The 20,400-nt window shown below is 44.2% G+C and overlaps 1 protein-coding gene across 2 annotated transcripts in view; it reads left to right on the forward strand.

Annotated features, from left to right (window-relative positions):
• Window positions 1-20,400, forward strand: part of FAM13A (family with sequence similarity 13 member A) — a 220,659-nt gene that overhangs the window by 133,570 nt on the left and 66,689 nt on the right. For both annotated transcript variants that reach the window (XM_060247061.1, XM_060247062.1), the window contains 3 exons: window positions 3,273-3,314; window positions 13,110-13,157; window positions 13,857-14,036. In XM_060247061.1, coding sequence (XP_060103044.1) covers window positions 3,273-3,314; window positions 13,110-13,157; window positions 13,857-14,036 — 270 coding nt within the window. The remainder of the gene's footprint in view (window positions 1-3,272; window positions 3,315-13,109; window positions 13,158-13,856; window positions 14,037-20,400) is intronic.

Genomic DNA, 20,400 nt, shown 5'->3' on the forward strand with positions numbered 1-20,400 from the left:
CTGTAGCAGAACGATAAGAAGAAAACAAGACCCAACATAACAAAGTTGGCAACAGAATTCAGCCAAAACAAACAAGCTCTCTGCTAACCCAATATGCCTGTAATGTGCTGTGTTTCTGTCTGGTGTGCATTTTGATCTTTTAGCAGAATGCCATAACAATAGTTCAGAGATGAAAAACTATTTGATTTTATTCTCAGTAACCAAATATTCAGGGAGAAGAACGTCATTTCCCTCCCCTGTTCTGGGGACAGAAGAAACATGGCTCCAGTTTGCAAAGATTTGCATTAATGTTAGGGAACTCTGCAAAGGAGCCTGGGTGGTTCATTTTTTTGAGGTAAGGTGAACTGATAACCATTCTAAAGAGGCCTGCCCTTAGATAAGTGTTTCTAGGCCAAATCAAATGCCCTGTTGCTTTTTCCCTTGGCAATTGGAATGCCAAATGATAGTAAAAAAACAGAACTATGACACGGTGTGCAGTTAGTACCCTGGGAACTGGGTGTGACCCTCAACCATTTGGTGTATATTGACAAAAAGCCCTTATGAACTCCATGCAGTGGGTGCTACTTTTTAAAGATCCTTTTTAAAGACTTGTATATGTCCCATGGTGCAGAATGGTAAAGCTGCAGTCCTAAGCTCTGCTCATGACCTAAGTTCAATCCTGGCGGAAGCTGGGTTCAGGTACCCAGCTCAAGGTTGACTCAGCCTTCCATCCTTCCGAGGTCGGTAAAATGAGTACCCTGCTTGCTGAGGGGGAAGTGTGGATGACTGGGGAAGGCAAGGGCAAACCACCCCGTAAAAAGTCTGCCGTGAAAACGTTGTGATGCGACGTCACCCCAGAGTTGGAAACAACTGGTGCTTGCCCAGGGGACTGACTACCGTTATGTCCAGCATTTCTTCTTCCAGTTGCCAGCCCTTGGATATTTATTCTGCTGTTGTTGGGGGTTTTTGCATTGTTGAAAAATTGATAATGTAGATTTTTTTTCATGTTTGCGCTGTTTGTAGTATACATAACCTTGTTTTTACTGCACTGTTAGTTATATTTATTGTTTCTAGTGCATTATCTTCTAATACTGTAGTATGCTTTGAATGTCGACAAGAAAGGTAGACTATAAATGAAGTAAATAAATCAGTAGGAGCTTATATTGGCGGCGGTGGAAAGTGCCATCATAGCTGACTTATGGCGACCCCTGGTGGGGTTTGCAAGGCAAGAGACAAACAGAGGTGGTTTGCCATTGCCTGCCTCCGTATCATGACTCTGGTATTCCTTTGAGGTCTTCCATCCAAGTACTAGGTAGGGCCGACCCTGTTTAGCTTCTGAGATCTGACAAGATTTAGCTTACGTTACCTAATTTTTTTCAAAAAATCTTCCATGAGAGGTAAGGGAGAAGGCAGTAGCTTTGCTACCTTTGATTCCCACAGGTGAGGGAAAGTTTTCATGTAAGACCATTTGCCCATGCGAGTCCACAAAAGTCACTGAAGGCAGAGTGCAGACCTGGGTTGACTACTTCCATGGTAGCCAAATTAGACATGAAGGTAAATAGCATTGAAAAAGATATGGAACAAGGGCATGGTGCAGCCAGAGACTGGGCTGATTTTACAGCTTGAAACCAACCGTTCCCAATAGTTTTAGCATAGAAGGTTAAAAAAGAGAGAGAAATAAATGCCTTTCTCTCCCCGCACTTCCCCAGCTATTGCTATTCCAGGAAAGAGGTAGGTTGGTGAAACTGCATTTGGACAGTGTTGAATCCTCTGTTTCTCTGCATCACTGTCCCAGGCTGAATCAAGGTGTTCCATGGCTGCCATTTCCTTTCAGAACCTGCCAAGGAGATCTCTGTATCGATCTCTTTTCTAGTTTGACCCTGCCAACAGCCCACAGTACCAAGTGAAGTCACGTCTTTGTCTATAGGTTTTTCATTCAGAAAACCTGCCTGCCTCTTGTTCATGTCCATGTACTCGTCATTTACATGACAGGAGTACAAGACACATTGCGTTCCCATGAGAACTCTCCCATTTGTTGTAGTCCCATGGCGGTATCCCAGAATTCTCTTCTGTTGTGCTTTCTAGCAGTGCAAATTTTCTCCCCCTTTTTTGGAGGAAAGGGGAAAAGAACAGTATGGCCCAACACCAATAATAATAACACAGGCAGAAGAGTCCAGCGGTTAAGGTTATGCACAGCTTGTGAAAGAGCATTTCTACTCCTGATGGGGCCTGTCTTACTCATTGTAGATTCTGTCCGTCTGTTCCCGCCACGTTGCTTACGTCAAGGCAATCTCATTGTGCGCTGTATGTTATCTTCTCATTAGTGGTTGTTGATGAATAGACCATTGCATGATGAATGGCCGTGTGATGAAGGCTTTAGGTTTACAGAGATACAGGGTGGTTTTGAACTCCTATTATTGGGGATTTGGGGCTCACCCCCTCCCCCTTCTGATTGTTAGAAATAAGAAACCACCAGTTGCAAGGGAGTACTCCTTGTAGAAATGGTCTCCTTCCCTGTCATTAATGCAGTTATTTCTCCCTCTCTTTCCTTGACTGCTGGAACCAGCAAGAGGGCAATGGGAGAGGGAGGGATGTCTCATATCCCTTGACTTGCACTGTTGTTGATCCCTAATTGCAGTCATCAGATGAATAATAGGAAGACCACCTATCTGCATGTTTTGCACTGTTGGTTTATTCTGTGATTACACTTGTGGATGTTCCATGTGATAACACCACAACTGTTATTGTGCTTGCTTGATTGGGGGATGCTCTCATCACCAATGTACTTTGTTTTGTTTCTGCGCGGCAAGCTCCTTCCTAATGCTCAGCTGATAAGAGAGACCTCTTATCAAGGGCTTCATACAACCAATCAAGTAGTGATTTCTAGTTGGTAAATTGGTACACATGTCATCCTCGGAATCAAGTTACATTGCCTCCCTATCTTGCCTCGATGCCATTTTGTACAAGTGGACTGTACGTTTTGTTTGTAAAATCAGTATTAAAGACACACACACACTCCCCTTTGCTTCTTTTTTGTATTCTTCTTCGGTCATAATGCACACAATCCATATCTTCACATCTTTAAAGACTTGCTGTCCTCTTCTCTGAAAGGAAACTACTCTACACTTTCTCAGGGACTCTGTAATTCAGCATCTTTCCCCACTCTATGAGGTTAACAGCTCAACCTTATTTCACCCCAATAGTATAATCTTTAATTCTAAACTCAATGATGTGGTACGAATTAGCATACAAAAACTTGCATACTAATCAGAAATGTTCTCAATTATTTTCAGCTCTCAAGAGGATGAAAGGCCTATGTCACCCTTCTATCTGAGGTATGGCTTTATTTTATATTCTTGGGAGGGCGGGTTGATTTGTAAGAACCATGAAGATGACAATTATTGGTCATTTTTGTGTCTGTTTCCTTGTAAATTTGGGACTGCGTCTCAACAGCAAAACACTTGCATTGCATGTTAGAGTCCCTACTGTAGTGCTGGGCATCTCCAGCCACAAAGACTTCAGGATTTGGGGAAGATTTTCTGCCTGAAATCATGAATACCTGTTTCTGGTCAGAATAAACAGTATTGATCTAGATGAACCAATGGTTTATTTGGTATAAGGCAGCTTCTTACAGATGATTATATGCAAACTCTGAACACTAGTGTTACGTAGCGCTAGTTAGAGTCTAGATCAAATCAAGCCTGAATTATCCCTGGAAGCTAAAATGGCTAAATTGAGGCTATAATACTTCAGTCGCATCATAAAAAGACAAGACTCACCGGAAAAGACAATAATGCCAGGAAAAGACAAAGGCAATAGGAGAAGAGGAAGACTTCACATGAGAGAATAATAGAGTTGAAAGGGGTCATACAGGCCATCTAGTCCAACACTCTAGGATCAGCCTAAAGGCAAGTGTTTATCTAGTTGCTGCTTAGAGACTGCCAGTGAGGGGAAACTCACCATCTCTCTAGGTAGTCAATTCCATCATTGAACAACTCTTACTGTAGAAAAGTATTTCCTAATATCAAGGCAGTACCTTCCAGCCCTTAATTTCAACCCATTCTGGCGAGTCCTCTCCTCTGCTGCCAACAGGAACAGCTCCCTTCCCTCCCTTCAGATACTTAAAGAGAGCAATCCTGTCCCTGTTCAGCCTCCTCTTCTCCAGACTGAATATTCCCAAGTCCCTCAGCCTTTCCTCACAGGGCTTGGTCTCCAAGCTTGACTCAATAAAGGAAGCCACAACCTTCCGTAAGCAAGACCTGAGCAAGGCCGTCAATGATAGACCATTTTGGAAATCATTAATTCGTAAGGTTGCTATAAGATTGAAGCGACGTGACTGCATGTAACACAGAGAGAGTACTCAATTCGAACTGGGCTTAATCTTTGTAACCCCACCCTTTAATACAGAGCTTGGTTATCTTACTGAGCTGTATTGTATTTTCTCTGATTACTTTTTGTCAGTTTGTTAATTTTTGGGGTTGTTCAGCATAAAGCTGTCAGTGGTTCTCTAGGTCATGGCCCCTCCCCCTTATAATGAACAAATGAAGCTGCCTAATACTGACCAGTCAAGGTCACTATTGTCTGCTCCAGAGGTCCCCAACGTTTTTGAGCCTGCAGGCTTCATCAAAGTTATGACACAGTGTGCTGGGTGCAGCCACAAAACAGCTGCTGCAGGAGGCGGAGCCAACCACAAAATGGCTGCTGTGGCTGACCTTCAGACACACAGTGACAATCCTTGTGTTGTGCTAGCAGCAGCTACCCAAGCAACATTGTTAAAATCTGCACAGGCAGTCAAATCTCCAGCGGCCAAAAGCTTCACCTGGCCCCACCCACTTTCTAAAAGCACTGGGAAAGGTGTTAGCAGGTGCTGTGGCACCTGTGTGGGCACCATGTTGGAGACTCCTGGTCTACTTTGACTGGCAGCAGCTCTCCAGGGGTCTGGTGAAGGTCTTGTCCATCAACTGATCCTTTTAACTGGAAATGCCAGTGATTGAAACTGAGAGTTCCTTCATCCAAAGCAGCTCTTCTTACACACAAAAATGTGGCCCCAGCCCACTGTGGCATACCAGGAGGCAGTTTTGAGCTAGTTTCCCAAGGGGGAATTAACTTGGCTGGTGAGATGGTGCTTCACCACTGGAAAGGTCTTGGAGCAAGAGGCAAATGTTCTTCCTGCCATTTTACCTTCCCTGCCTTCTTGCAGAAATCCAAGTGGCTGGCTGATCCATGCCCAAGACTACTTTGTAGAACCGCTCTTTTTTTTTTTTTTCCTGTGGCGTTGTGTTTCCTCCCAGCGTAGCTTGCCTTGAAGTCAACTTTTGCTGTGATATAACAACTGAGCAATGCATGTAAACACATGGAGGATATGGGTTGTGCCTTTTATTCAGTACAAGGAGTTCAGTGATTGGGAGCAGACAGTTATGTAACAAGAGCTGTCTAGAGTCCAACAACCACACAATGCTTGATGCTTGCCAAACAGCAGGAACTTTATGTGTTGTCTTTTTTAAAATCAGTCCTGCAAATGTAACAATTTTTTAATGAGCGTAATGGCAGGAGTGTAATTTAATTTTCTCCAGCTCTGTTTCAGCAAAGGGATACAACCCAAAGAGCGTGCGGAATTGAAATGAGTACACCTTTTGTGAATATTTAGATTCACAAATTGTGGGCACCTTCCTGCACCCTTTTTTGTTTGTTTGTTTGTTTGTTTTGTTATAGTCCTATTTAGATTTCAGTGCAGGCAGGAACTTGCCTGGTCCACCTTGAGCAACTTGCAGCTCCTTTATCCGCAAAAATCAAAATATGCTTAGAGGCTTGCAGCCAAGAATTTTAGCTTGCTGTTTTAAAATCAGTAGCCCTGCAGAAATCTGCCCTGCAACCCACCCACCCTGGTCCACCTTCCCTCGAGTCTGGTCTAGAAAATGAGGTGGAAATGAGGTTGCTGAGCACTGAGGTGGTAGAACAGACTTGCACCACTTTAGATGGTAGGAGAGGGATTATGTTTTTCAGCATTCTCTACATTAACAGCGCTCTGTCGGTGAAAAACTAGCAAAAGGAGAAGGTGGGTTCTTTTAATTTGCAGGGAGTTCTTACATGGGGAGAGCATTGAGGGTGCGATCTCTTCACCTGCCATCTGAGATGGTACAACCCATTTTGCAAATGCTGCTTCTTCTTTCATGTGTAGATGAGGCCTCACATTCCAACTCTTGTCTGACTCAAGGTAGAATTTCCTAGTCTTGTTGATTTCTGACCGAATGGTGTTATGAAATATGCCATCCAGTGAGCTTCAATGGGTGCTTTGTCATTGACTTCAGTAGAATGTCGATGGTACCATAAAACAATGCTTTGATTTTATGAAATGAGAGACAAATTGCAATCAGAAGGACTGATCTAATATTTTGGTTGTGTACATTTCTCCTAAACTGTACTCCAGCAAAGGGAAGATATTTATAATTTTATTTCCTAGGAACGTGCGCCCAAAGAATGTTCTGTGCCTTATTCCCTATGATAAAACAGGTATTGTTAGGCCTGAAGTTGTTAGATAAGAAGGGTGTACCCCAGAAAGTTGGCAACTACAAATAGTGGATGTCGGCCAGGTTAGATAACGCCCTTTCAGGTAATGCGATCAGTCTCTGAGTATGGATGTTTTGACTACCCAGGTAAAAATGATCTGTTGGACGTGAAAAAAGTCATGTTCTGTGCTAGACTTTAAAGAAAGGATTAGGGACAGGAGATAAATATGTTGGCAGGAAATACCTGTACCTGGGTCAGGGAAATGGCCTAATTTCTGTTTGTCACCAGTTATAAATGTCGTTGATCAATAAATAGAAAAATGACAGGCGCATAATCTTTATCTTATTGCAATACCATATCCATGTTTCTGAAAATACAAAGCAGAGCTCTTTTATGCGATACACAGCGTGTCATTGTGTGATATGATACTTACTCCTGACAGATCTTGAAAATGCCTCGTGGAGATTGCAGTCAAAAGCAGGGGGGAAGGCTGACTCACCTTCTGTTTTCATACCAACTTGTTTTCTCCTTATCATCCCTCCCACAGCTGCTTGCCAACCTGTGGGGTGAGAAGATATGGGGTCTTCCCCTCACAGGTGGGAAAGCAAGTACAGTATATATGTGATTTCCAGTGGACAAATGGCAAGGAAGGAAGGGGTTAAGCACTCCCTCCCCCTGTACTCTGTTCTTTCTGGGCTTCCAGGACTGCTTTTTGGGTTTGTTTTTTTAAAAAGTAGCAGGCCCTACTCATACATTAGAACCCCCCCCCCTCCTGGGGAGATGAGCTACTCTGGGGACTGGAAATCCACCCTGTGACATGGTCTGTCCACTGTCTTCTCAAGGCGTGGGTGAATGGGGTTCACATCCCAACTCAGCTGTGGAGCTGTCTGTGTGACCTTAGACCAGTTGCACTCTCTCTCTCAGTGTAACCTACCCTGCAAGATTGTTGTGAGGGCAAAATGGAAGGGGCAGTCACCCCGAGCTCTTTAGAGGAAGGGCAGGATAAAGCTGTGATAGATAGGAGACGCCTGATTGTTAGCGGGGACATGCCACGTCAGATCGTTCCAGTTAGTCTTCTTCCAGTTGTCTTGTGAATTTTTTAAAAAAGGATGTTTCCCAGACTGCATCAACCATATCCATCAGTTAGGAAAAACTTAAAGACAATTAAGCTGTTCTTGCAACGTGACTAGAATGTTATGCCGTTGTCCAAAATGATTCTCCCAGTTACTTGGTATCCCACCCCCCCCAGGCCGTCAAAATCTCAGGGGCCCCCTCACAAATTATCACAGAGTTGGAGTGGCCACCCCGCTGCCTGTGGCCCCTGCTCTAGCCTTCAGGCATCTTCTCAAAAGCCCCTTTGACAAAGCTGTGGGGGAGAGGCAGAGAGAGGCAAACTTGATGACGATGCCAGCAGCAGCCACACCACGCAAGACAGGCAAAGAGCAGCTCAGTTGCTGGCTGAGCATGAAGGCTGGGAGGGCTGCAAGCATGGGGGAAACTGGGGGGAGAAGCCAACCCGGGGCCCCTAAAGGTGTGGGGGCCCATAGGCCGCTGCCTACTTGGCCTAATTGTTAATCCAGCCCTGCCCCCTCCTTACCACCTGTAATTTGTACATAGTTGTGGTATTGTACATTTCCCCTCTTTTTCCAAAATCTGTTTGATGTGATAAAAGTGGTTCATCGGGTCTTGTTATTACTTAGCATATTTCTTAGACTATACAAGTGGAGTGGAAAGCTGTCCATCTCTTTTGTAAAACTTGCACCCATATACCTATATTTTTAAAACTGTTGATATCTGACTTCCGCTTCTGCATGGTGATATCAAGCTGATCTAAAGAAGGATATTCTCTTTCTTTCCAAGTACAAATGATGTAGTAAGCGCACTGACTTTATTACTACCCTTTTCAGTTTTGCATATAGATTTTTCCAGCAAGCCCTTTTTAATCTTCACCAGCAATTCCTGCCCCCCCTCCCCCTTCCTCTTCCTTTGCTTTGGAGCCCTGCTGGGAAGTCCTCCTTTTTCTCCAAGCACATTTCTCTTTTTAACTATAGATGGCGCTGTTCACAGTCCTGCCAGACAATCTGTTGGAAGGAGGTGGGAGGAATGTGTGAAATGAATGTTGAATAATCACTCTTTTAAAATCACGTTCACTTACCAGGTAGCAAAGCAGCTACTCGGCATCAAAATCAGTTGACCGGTTCATCACAGTGCAAAAATGCTTTATGGAAAATTGGTATGTAAGGATTCAGAATGAACATGCTGAAGTTGGTGGGAGAATTACAATTTAAGTCCTTGATCCTGAATTAGAGAGTGGTTTTTTTAGAACTAGAGGAGTTAGCCGTGTTACTCTTGCTGCAAAATAGTAGAGAGTCAAGTAGCGCCTTTAAGACCAACAAATGTTCTTGTAGCCTAAGCTTTTGAGAAACACAGCTCTCTTCGACAGATGCGTCTGACGAAGAGAGCTGTGTTTCTTTAAAGCTTATAAAAAGGTAAAGGTAGTTCCCTGTGTAAGCACCAGTCGTTTCCGACTCTGGGATGACGTTGCTTTCACAATGTTTTCACAGCAGACTTTTTCGGGGTGGTTTACCATTGCCTCCCCCAGTCATCTACACTTTCCCCCCAGCAAGCTGGGTACTCATTTTACTGACCTCGGAAGGATGGAAGGCTGAGTCAACCTGAAGCCAGCTACCTGAAAACCCAGCTTCCACCAGGGATCGAACTCAGATCGTGAGCAGAGTTTAGGACTGCAGTACTGCAGCTTTACCACTGTGCACCACGGGACTCTTGAAAGCTTATACTACAATAGAATTTGTTAGTCTTAAAGGTGATACTGGACTCTACTTTTTTGTAGAAATGGTGCTGTTCTATTATTGCCTCTTGGCCCAATGGAAGGCCCTCTTTAGATCTGACAACCTCCTGCATCTTCCAGTGGTGCCAGGGAGGACCTGGTAACCCTATCTAGTGAATATGAAAACCAGGCAATTTACCTGAGACCCACATAACTTTATTCAGGATAGAGGTAGTATGAAACAAACGCAGAAAAGAAAACAAGGCCTACCAAAGTGTTTCATAGTAGCTTACCTAGATCCCAACTATCATGAGTCATTAGTAAAACTTAGAATGGCACCATTCCAGAATCTGACACCTAGAAGCTATAATAAAGCTTGGGGACGTGTGGCACTCCAGAACATGTCCGTTGAGCATATAGTTAGGCCCACAGAAACATCATAGATGTATACCTGAAAAAGTAACATGAATGTGACAAAGTTACAGGCTTGCCAGCTTTTCAGCCAGCCACAGTTGCAGCAACTTTTAAACATTTTTTAATATTTTATATTGGTAACATTTTTTATATTGTAAGCCACCTTGAGTTCCGCAAGGGAGAAAGGCAGCCAATAAATGTTTTAAATAGTAGTTACAATAACAGCTAGATTCAAACCCAGTAGCACCTTAGGGACCAACAAGATTTTTTTGGGGGGGGGGGGCGGAGGGATAAGCTTCTGAAAATCAAAGCTCCCTTTATCAGGTATGAGTTAGAATGGAGATTTCTGAGTCTTTATATCCCATTTGCAAAGAAGAAACTCAGGACGCAGGGGTACAATGTGCATAGTAATTAGCTTGATTAGAAGAATAGAGGGGAAAATGCTTGGGGCCAGAAAATTGGCACCTGAACTGAGATAAGAATCCTAGTTGCCTATTCTGCCCGGGGTGGGGAGGGGGGTCCATTGTTCTGAACTTGTGAATGAACTCAGGTTTAGCAATCTCACATTGTGGTCTCCCCTTGAAGCTTCTCTGTTTGAAGACTGCCACTCTTAGGTCAGCAATAGAATGACTTGGAAGATTAAAATGTCCCCCTCCCCCCCAATTTATTACTGTTGTGGTTTGTTATGTCCATTCATTTTTTATTTATGTCCATTATTTTTTTACATATGGACTGATCTGTTTGTTGTTGAGCGCAGAAGGGCATTGTGACATTTGATAGCATATATAACACTGGAAGATGAACTGGTGAATGAACCTGAAATGATATGGCTGATGTTGTTAGGTCCAGGGGTAATGCTGTCAGGCTGAATATGGGGACAGAGCTGGCATCTCGGTATGTAGCTGGTTGTGGTCCCAGAGTGTGTGTCCATGTTAGGAAGGGTATGTGTGAAATTTGCATTTGTGCACATTGCACCACCTTGTGCACCTAGGCTATGATGCATGACATTCTCACATGATTAAAAAAAAGCTTAAAGATTTATGGAGGTGTATTTTTGTCACTGTACATGGATATATCCCCCCCCTCCATGCAGCCATGCACATTCCTGTAGGAAGAAGGTAATACATGGAAGAGCCCTTCCCTCTTCTGAAGGAGGTGGAAGTTTTGTCCATTTGAGCAGCCATTAACTGAATGATTGAGGGTGAGATGTGGTGACTTCTCACGGAGTTTTCAAGGCAAGAGACATTCAGCTGTAGTCCACCATTGCCTGCCTCTGCCTCACAACCCTGGCATTTCTTGGAGGTCTCCCAGCCGAATAGTAGCCAAGGCCAACCCTGCTTAGTTTCCGACGAGATGAGGCTAGCCTGGGCAGTTCAGGTCAGGACAAGTGAATGATAAGGTAGGGCTAATTTAGACAATATTTTTTAAAATATGAGCTTTTTTAAAAAAAAAAACCCACCCCTTAATAAAACAAGCAAAATACAAAGCGCCCCCCACCCTTCATTTTGAGAGTGTGCAGACAGGCAGGGCTAAAAACCCAATAACTAAATGAACCGTGAGAATGAGTACATTAGGTTTATTTTTAGTCATGCCTTTAACACAATTCCATTGGCTGCGCTGATTTTTTTAAAAGGTGCAGCTATGAGCTGCTGAGTTCCTTACATCAGGCGCATCTTTCCGTGCTCAACTTTTTGCTGAGGATTGGATGAGTGGAAGTATACAGATGAAGGAAAAGTTGACAATTCAAGAAGATTAAAGTCATACAGCAGCAATCCTTTGTTCAGTTAGTCAGGGCAGCATGCGTAGCTTTGCATTCCATAGTATAGCTTTCACTACAAACTTCCTGTCATGTAAGCATGGTGTGTAGATTTAGATACAAGCAGCCCCAAGCCATCTGGGCTAACTAAATCTCTTCCAGATAAGAGGATCAAGGCAAATGAAATGGTTTAAGCCCATAACGACTTGCTTTAATGAACACTGTAGTCAGGGTGAGCTTGAGTGAAATGTCACATGGGACCTCTTATCTCCAGAGCAGCGGTGAGGGAGAGGGAGGGTTAATTCCACAGGTCTCCACCTTAGCTAGCCGTACAATTTGGAGCACCGGTCTGGAAGGTGTGGGCAACACGGCACATCTGCTTGCCAGGAAGGCAGCAGGGAATGAGAGATGGCATATCAACTGGGGACGTTTCAGTGCTTCTTGAGTCTGGAGTTTGTGTTAGTGGGCAGACGATGGGATAATGTGCAGTTCCTCACGTATGAAGATGTCCCCCCTCCGTACACACACAGCATAGCTTCTGTGTAGGGAAATGTGTCTCGGGGAGACATACAAAGGAGAAGCAAACATGTTCTTCCAGGTAAAATGGTGTTGGAAGGTGCCATGACTTACAGTAACCCTATGGGTTTTTCAAGGCAAAAGATGTTCAGAGGTAGCTTGCCATTGCCTTTCTCTGTGTCAGCAGCCAGTTTGGTGTAGTAGTGGTTAAGAGCACGGACTCTTATCTGGGAGAACTAGGCTTGATTCCTCACTCTTCCACATGCAGCCAGCTGGATGACCTTGGGTCAGCCGTAGTTCGTGCAGAGCTGTTCTCTCAAGAGCAGATAGCTCAAAGCTCTCTCAATCCCATCTACCTCACAGGCAGTTGTGCGGAGAGAAAGGTAAGGATATTGTAAGCTGCTCTGACACTCCAAGTGAAGGGCAGGGTATAAATCCAATCTCCTTCTCCTGTCTCCTATCCGAATACTAGCCAGGGGTGACCCTGCTTAGCTTCCGATATCTGGCAAGATCAGGCTAGCTTGTGCTATTTGAATCAGGATATCTTGGTAAAATGGGGTTAATCATTTCCACTTGGGGGGGGGGTGCATGCTCTTTTTTTATAAAGCGGCTCCATTCCTTCATGTTGTGATGTAGTTTAATAGTGCATTTAAGGGTATGTAAATTGTGCAAAGGGCTGGAAGTTTCTTTTATTAGAGTTAAAACCTGCCATATCTCCTGGACTTAGGTCCGAGCACAACCATGCCACCAGAAACATCACGGGAATTGGCATCCTCAAGTGGCACAGACTAAGACCGATATGAACACGCTTGTTTGTCACTTGGCTACTGAAATGCCGAGTGATGACTTGCTGTGGTAAATGAGCTGCCATAGAACTCAAACCTACTGCTATTCAGCAGCGCCCCTTCACTTGCTCATCTGAGAATTCCCAGCAATCAAGTGATCGTTTTAGTGCATGTGTGACCCACTCCAAAATGCAAGGTGCACGTGGTGTATTGTTTTGGAGGGGTGACAAATCTGCCTCCAAAGTAAAGCCTTTTAGTCATTCAATGAATTGTGCAGCGTTAACTGAATGAAGATTTTCTGTAAAAAGACTTCGTTGCTTGGATCTCACTTCCCACTTTGTTTTCTTTTTCCTCTCTCCAGCAGTGCTCATGTGTCTCAGGTCAATAACAACAGTGCTCCTGCTTCTGGAGAGTGAGTGACTGATTTACTTATTTCCTTGCCCTCTTTTCCTTTTAATTGCTCGCCCTATTTTTGTTCCTAATCTGTTTACTTTGTTGATTTGGCAGACTGGGTGCCCTTGTTCAAAGTCCCTGGTGGTTCACCCAGCTCAGAAATGAGGTCATGTAGAATATGCAGGCTGACATTTTTGGACTGGTAACAGAGTTGTTTTTTGGGGGGGTGAATCTTCCTATATTTTGTAAGCCATCTTTCGCCGTGTTTAGTTTTATTGGTATGATCCGTTCAGAGATCTTTTACTTTTAGCTGAAAGGTGAGGTTGACTGTAGAGCAGGGATCCCCAGCATGGTGCCCCCGGGCACCATAGCACTTGTCCACATCTTTCCTGGTGCCCAATGAGCATTTTTAGAAAGTGGGCGGGACCAGGTGGAACTTTTGCCCAGCAAGGGTTCTGATTGGCCATTGGAGATTTGACTGACTGTGCAGATTTTTAAAGACATTGCTTTGGACCACCGCACAAAGAACATTATGCGATTGAAGCTGAGCTGCAGCAGCCATTTAGTGGCTGGTTCCACCTCCTCTAGCAGCCATTTTGTGGCAACCATTTTGTTGCTGCGCCCACCACACTGTGTCAGAATTCTAGAAGTGCCCACAGATTCAAAACATTTGGGGGACCCCTGCTGCAGAGGTTTTTATTTTCATTTGGCTCGGCAGGTATTTAGAAAAAACCATCCGGTCGGCAGTCGAGCAACATCTCTTTGACGTTCATGGAGCCGGAGGACAAAGTTCCGAGGACTCTGAATCGGGGACCTCGTCAACGTCATCAAACGTGTCTGCCCGGCAAAGAAGGCGGCACCATAAAGAGCAGGAAGAAGCCCGAAGGAACAGAGATATGTACGACAGCAACTTCTCTCTCCCCTTCCCTGTCTGTTCTTGAAATCAGTCATAACAGATACTTTAAGAAGTAAAACAAAAAATATCTATTTCTTTATAAAATGCATTGACTGTTCCCCAGCAGGCACACATAAAAAATAGAACTAAATAGTAATAACGGTTTAAAAAATAAAACAAACCAATGCATCATTATTTCAAAAGGACTATGTTGTTAAAACATACCTAAGCCTGTGACATCAGGACACAATCAAGTGATGTCTCCTATATGAGCTCTTTTCTTCTTTTCTGCCAATTAACCTCTTCCCCCGGCACCATCTTTTGTACAAGTATCAGGACCATTTCTGTGGTGGCCCCTGTCCTTTGGAACACCTTCTGATTGGAGGTTCAGCAGTAGTCCCTCCTCTTTTTTCCCCAGGGAAAGGCAAAATTTAGTTTCATCAGTTCGGTTTTGTGACAGTCTCTGTGCTTGCTCTGGTGCTTTGTTTGATGGGCCTGCCATGGGCTGTTGTTTGGCTAAGGTTTTGCAGGTTGGCTCTTTGGATTTTGTTATTAGATTTGAATTCATTTGTTTGTTTAATTGTCATTACTGTAAACCACCTTAGGGCTGAAATACCTGACCACTGTGGCAATCTGTAATAACAACAATACTTAACATTTATGTAGCTCTTTCAGGATTCAGAGTACATTCAGAGTGGAGATTCAGCGCAAGAATTACAGCTGCAGGCTAGAACTGTTATCTCCCTGTTGCATTTGGAGGCTCAGGGGCTGAGAAGGAGGGTCTTCTGAGAAGGAACGCTCATTAGGTGAGAAGAAAGTGGCAGAGAGACAGGGAGCAGATCAGAACATCTTGCCTGTGACCCCCTAATTCATGAATGCCGAAGGTGAGAGTCGAACTGAGAATTTCCCAGTTGCACCAAAGGATATCACAGAAATAATTTCTGTTCATACAAGTGTAGATCAAAGTTGTGTTTCCATCCTGTTTTACACTATATTAATTTTGTACTGTTATTTTTATGCCAGTAAAGTCAAGTCAGCCAATAAAAGTTGACTTGACTTATTGTATTATTGTTACTTCATCTGTAGTCTGCCTTTCTCATTGAAACTCAGTGTGGAAACCACAGCGTAGCTCAATTTAATCAATAGAAGGAGGCTCCTCATAAGCAATGTAATAAGACTAGGATTACAGCAGTCTGAAACAATGTATAAGGCATTAAACGTCATGCATCAAACAGTACAGGAAATGGAAGTTACACAAGTAAAAAACAAAGCAGTGAGAGCAACATAATACATACAGCCAGGGCTTTTTTGGTAGAAAAGGCCCAACCAGAACTTATTTGCATATTAGGCCACACCCCCTGATGCCAAGCCAGGCGGAACTGCGTTCCTGTACATTCCTGCTCAAAAAAAGCTCTGCATACAGCAAACAAATAATATATACTATATGCAGTTGTACTGTTGCGTCCTTTTCCTTTGATACAAACGCCTTCCTGAGCAATTCTGTCTTGCATAGCTTATGGAACGACAGAAGCGTAAGAGCTTTTCTGGCCATCTCAAGTAGGCCATTCCACAAGGGTGGGGACCACAACAGTCTGCCATCTCCACCTGATCTGTAACAGTGGAATGGATCCTACCGCTGTCGTCATTTCACTGGGCAAGGTTTATTTATTCATTAATTAAAATACTGATACCCCCACTTTGCTTTTTGGCTCAAGTCTGAAGCCCTGCAATTAATTTGAGACTCCTTTCTCCAAATTAAGAGGCTCTTCCACTGAACAAAGAGCCACTGAATTTGGAAGGAGGCTACCTGGAAGATGATTGGAATAAATGTTCCCTCTAAGCTGCAGAGTCTTGTGAGCAAAAATTCTATTTTGGTGAGCTACTGGCATTAAAGTTGTGAGCTACTGCATAAATTAGTGTGCTCTGTGGTCATCCTTCCTGACCTAAGACAAAAATGTGTGAGCTGGAAGTTAAAAATCTGTGAGCCAGCTCATGCCAAATCAGCTTAGAGAGAACACTGGTTGGAATCACCCTGCTAGAACTAAAACATTGAGCACAGAGACAGGGACTGTAATTCTGTATTCAGGGCAAGGACTGTCTATGCAAATCAGCTGATTCAAAATTGGTATCGATTTGCACATGTGTCGCCAATAAGTGGAAGCCTGCTGTGTGAAATCCACCCAAACCTGCGTGAAATCTGGCTCCCAAAATCTTTTGACAGTCCCTGGGCCGAGGGAGGCCAAACTGAAAGTCACCAGGGAAAGGGCCTCGTTTTCAGCTCCCCACTGGTGGAACCAGCTGCCGGAGGAGGTGCGGGCCTTGTGGAGCCTTACCCAGTTCCTCTGGGCCTGCAAGACTACCCAATTCCAGCTGGCTTTTGCCTAATATGTAATTCACTGTAGAAGAAAGCCGTCACCACGGAACAACTGTAATGATGGATAATACCGAGATTTTAGCACCAAACTAATCTCTTGGTTTTTAATTAGCTGGTTTTAATGTAAGATAATAATATGTATTTATGATTTGTAGATTGTTTTGTATACATCTTGTTTTAACTGTTGAAATGTAGCATATTATATTATGCCATGTGAGCCTGAGCCTGCTTCGGCGGGGAGGGCGGGATACAAATTAAAGATTATTATTATTATTATTATTATTATTATTATTATTATTATTGTAAAAGTAACATTCCCGCCCTTGCAGTTGTTTGCCGTTTAGATGGCACAGTTGCAGGGCTTTTTTTGTAGCAGGAACTTCTTTGCATATTAGGCCACACCCTCCTGATGTAGCCAACCCTTCTGGAGCTTACACTAGGCCCTGTAAGTTCTTGGAGGATTGGCTACATCAGGAGGGTGTGGCTTAATATGCAAATGAGTTCCTGCTACAAAAAAATCTCTACAGGGTTCCTGTTGTTTCCATGCAGGGAAGAGAGGATGGAAAAGGGGCTGCTGCTCATGAGCCCGTGGTTGGCATGTTAGACAGTCTCAGTCTCAATCCATGACCTCTGCAGCTGAAAAGAAACTGAGCTGGGAACCGGGTCTGAGCTGTGGAAAAGCTGCAGCTGACTGGTGGAGACCATCCTTGGCTAGATAGACCAACTCTGACTTGGTGTACGTCAGCATTATACTTTCCTTGGTAGCATAAAGTAACGCTGTCATAGGGCAGCAACCAATTTTTAAAAAATGAATTAAAGGAGAAGAGTTGATTGCACCCTTGGGAAAGTGAGGTGGGTAGGTTCCAAACCCCTGTATGTGTCTGAAATGATGTTTCTCATTCTGGTCTCTGGGTTTGGAGGCTTCCCGGGTAAGTAGGTCAGAGCCGGTCTGGCGGACGTGTTTGTTAGCATATAGCACTGCAGCTGTAGTCTCTGTGCCTGCCCCTGCCTTCTCTTTGAATCACAGACCTGCCTTTTGGGGGCTTTCTCTCTTTGATCCTCAAGCCTCAGTTCTTTAGCTGTTAGAGCCCACATTTCAGTAGACGGCAAGACTCCGAATCCCCGATTCTGCAAATTTGTTCTGTTACTTAAAGGGGGGTGGGGAGGAACATGGCTTCAGAAACAGTTGTGAAGAAGTGTGATGAATGAGCCTTTCTGGGAAGCTGATTCTTTAGCTTTGCAGCCTTTGATGAACCCGACCAGGTGGGTTCCAGTTCACAAAAACTTCAGCCATAATAAATAACCATTTTTGAGTGGGCTGCTACACACAATCACAGATGCCCCTCTGGCATAGATCTAAAGTGCACCCTGTCGCATGGGACCTCATATTATTATGTCTGGAGTCTCTCTTGTTTTGGTGGACTCTGTTTTACCCCTTACTATCTGCATTTGGGATAATATGAGAAACCCCTGCATCAGGCAGGCTGTTATGTACCATGTAATGAACCCCTGATTAACTTTATTCTCTGCTTTCAGCTATACTGTGCAGATAGATCCAGTTTTGCAGGCAGTCAGATCGGGATCTTCTCTTCAGGTCTTAGGGATTCTTGGGTCCTGGGTAGTGTTCCCTCTAAGCTGAGTTCGCGTGAACTAGCTCACAGATTTCTAGCCTCCAGCTCACACATTTTTGTCTTAGCTCAGGAAGGATGACCCCAGAGTACAATAATTTACGCAGTAGCTCACAACTTTAATGCCAGTAGCTCACAAAGTAGAATATTTGCTCACAGGACTCTGCAGCTTAGAGGGAACATTGGTCCTGGGCCAAAGTCCAGGACCGGTCCCCCGAATCACTGCCACGCTCCTCCACCCCGCATGCCAGGATCAAACAAGAGGTGGTCTTCAACCCATGCAAGGTAGGCAGAAGCCACAGCTACTGTAGGGAGCCAGATGCCCAGATAGAGCAGTAGGGACCTGCTCTTCTTTTCCCCTTGCCTTTGAGGGGGCAGGGCTGTTGGTAGCCAACCCCCCCCCCCAAAGCATAGGGCCCAGGGCAGCTGCCCCTGTTGCTTGTTGAATAAGACTGCCGCTGTTTGTTTTGTCTTGCATTTGTAATTGCTCAGTGGATAGCTTTTCATATAAAATCAGACATGCATGAAAGCAGCATAGGAAGCCACCGTTAGGAACTGACTTAGCAAAGTACACTGTGTTCTGCCTGCCACAATCAGCACCACCCGCCGGAGGCCACTGCTGGTGGATCAGGTTGATGCTCCGGCGCCACACAATTTGAAGCTCAGCAAGGCTCACTTTGCAGGTCACTTAATTTTTGCATAGAAGGGCATTTTCCCCCCTGTGGAAACTGGTGTGCGACTTGTAGGCAAATTAATTGCATCTGATAACCTTACGCATCATGTTTTTGCATGGTGGTAACTGCAGATGGCCTGTAAGACAGTTAGATGAAGCACTTTATATGCTTATTCCTGTACTTTTAAAAACGCTTTAATGCCTCGATGTTTGCAGCATATAAATGTTTTAAATAAAAATGAATAAAGCAAAAACAGAATACTTGTGGCTGTTAGGTAGTAAAGCCCTACAAAGAGGAATGAGTCCAAGAGGCTGGCACAGTGGCAGGGGACTGAAGGCTGAAAAATGTGCCGCAATATATTTCCTGTAGTGGCAGAGAAGAGTGGATGAGGGCAGCCTCCAGGTCCAAGATACTGTAGGGAGGAGTGCTTAATATCTGGAGACATGCAACCTTCCCCTTATTCTTCCTTCTGCACGGGTTCTCCATTCCTTTCCTTTTTCAGAGCTAACCTTTGTTGACATCGATGGCAACCATGGTTCACTCCAACCACAGTTTGCAACCAGGGTTTGAAGCAGAGGTTCAAAACTAACTATGGTTAGCATTAACATTGGTTTTTCATAATGCTGAGATAAGCTTGGTAGGGAGAATTCAGTTGTGAAAGAAAGATGGAGAGAAGGGAAGAAACGCGTGGACTCACAAGAAGCTCCCAGTCTCCTAACCACAGAGAATGTTGTGTGCAGGGCTGACCCTGCCACTAGGCAAACTAGGCAATCGCCTAGGGCTCCGGCCTTCCAGGGGCACCCCCGAATTGGGCACCCCATGTGACTTAGTGCCATTATCAGTGCAAGGGGCTGGACACCAGAAGTTAGCCTTGCCTAGGGCACCGGACAGTCTAGGGCCAGCCCTGGTTGTGTGTACCCCGATTCAAGGTCTACCTCAATCAGGTTGCCACTGTTTTGGTCTAATGTTGAACCTGGATAGAGGAAGGGGCATGGGGGTGTATACAAAAGGTAAGGGAGAGGACAGATCCTGCAGCATGATCCCTAAGCCCTTGTTCATTTGTGTGGTGGTTTAGTTACTTATTTAATGTTTATGTGTAATTTTTGCTATCTGTCTGTCTTGCCATCCCCATAAAGTATTGTATTATTTTCTGTGTGTGTGTATATAGTAATGAGGTTGGCAAAAATTGGAGCTGTGCCCATATTCCTGCCTTGCTTTCCAGTGTGCTGAAAACTAATTCTCTTTTAATTGCTGCTTCAAGCAAAGCTTTTTGTCCGACAGAGTCATTTGCAGACATAACGGAAGACTTCACCCCCAACTTTCCCCTCCTGTTTGGGTGGCGGTGTTTGGTCCTTAGGCAATTAGTAACCAAGAGGATTTGTGGCAAAAGATTTTCCTTGATATTGTAGTTGATGAATTAGCCCATGCATATGTGGCGTCTGATTACATAATAGATTATGCGGTAAAGTAATAATCCATACAAATTAGAAACAAGCTTTGAGAGGGAAATTCCAGTCAAGCAAAATCCCTTTTTTCCTGTTTTGCTAATGACAGACAAAAGCACCAGCCTGGAAATTGAATTACATATTTGTTTGAATACAACAAACATACCTCTTTTTCTTTTTTTACGTGAAGTACATCCAGATGTTTTCCTTTGTACGCAAACATCTTCTGTCTAGTACTTATTTTTC

This window comes from Heteronotia binoei, chromosome 9, assembly GCF_032191835.1.
Source record: "Heteronotia binoei isolate CCM8104 ecotype False Entrance Well chromosome 9, APGP_CSIRO_Hbin_v1, whole genome shotgun sequence".
Lineage (NCBI taxonomy): Eukaryota > Metazoa > Chordata > Lepidosauria > Squamata > Gekkonidae > Heteronotia > Heteronotia binoei.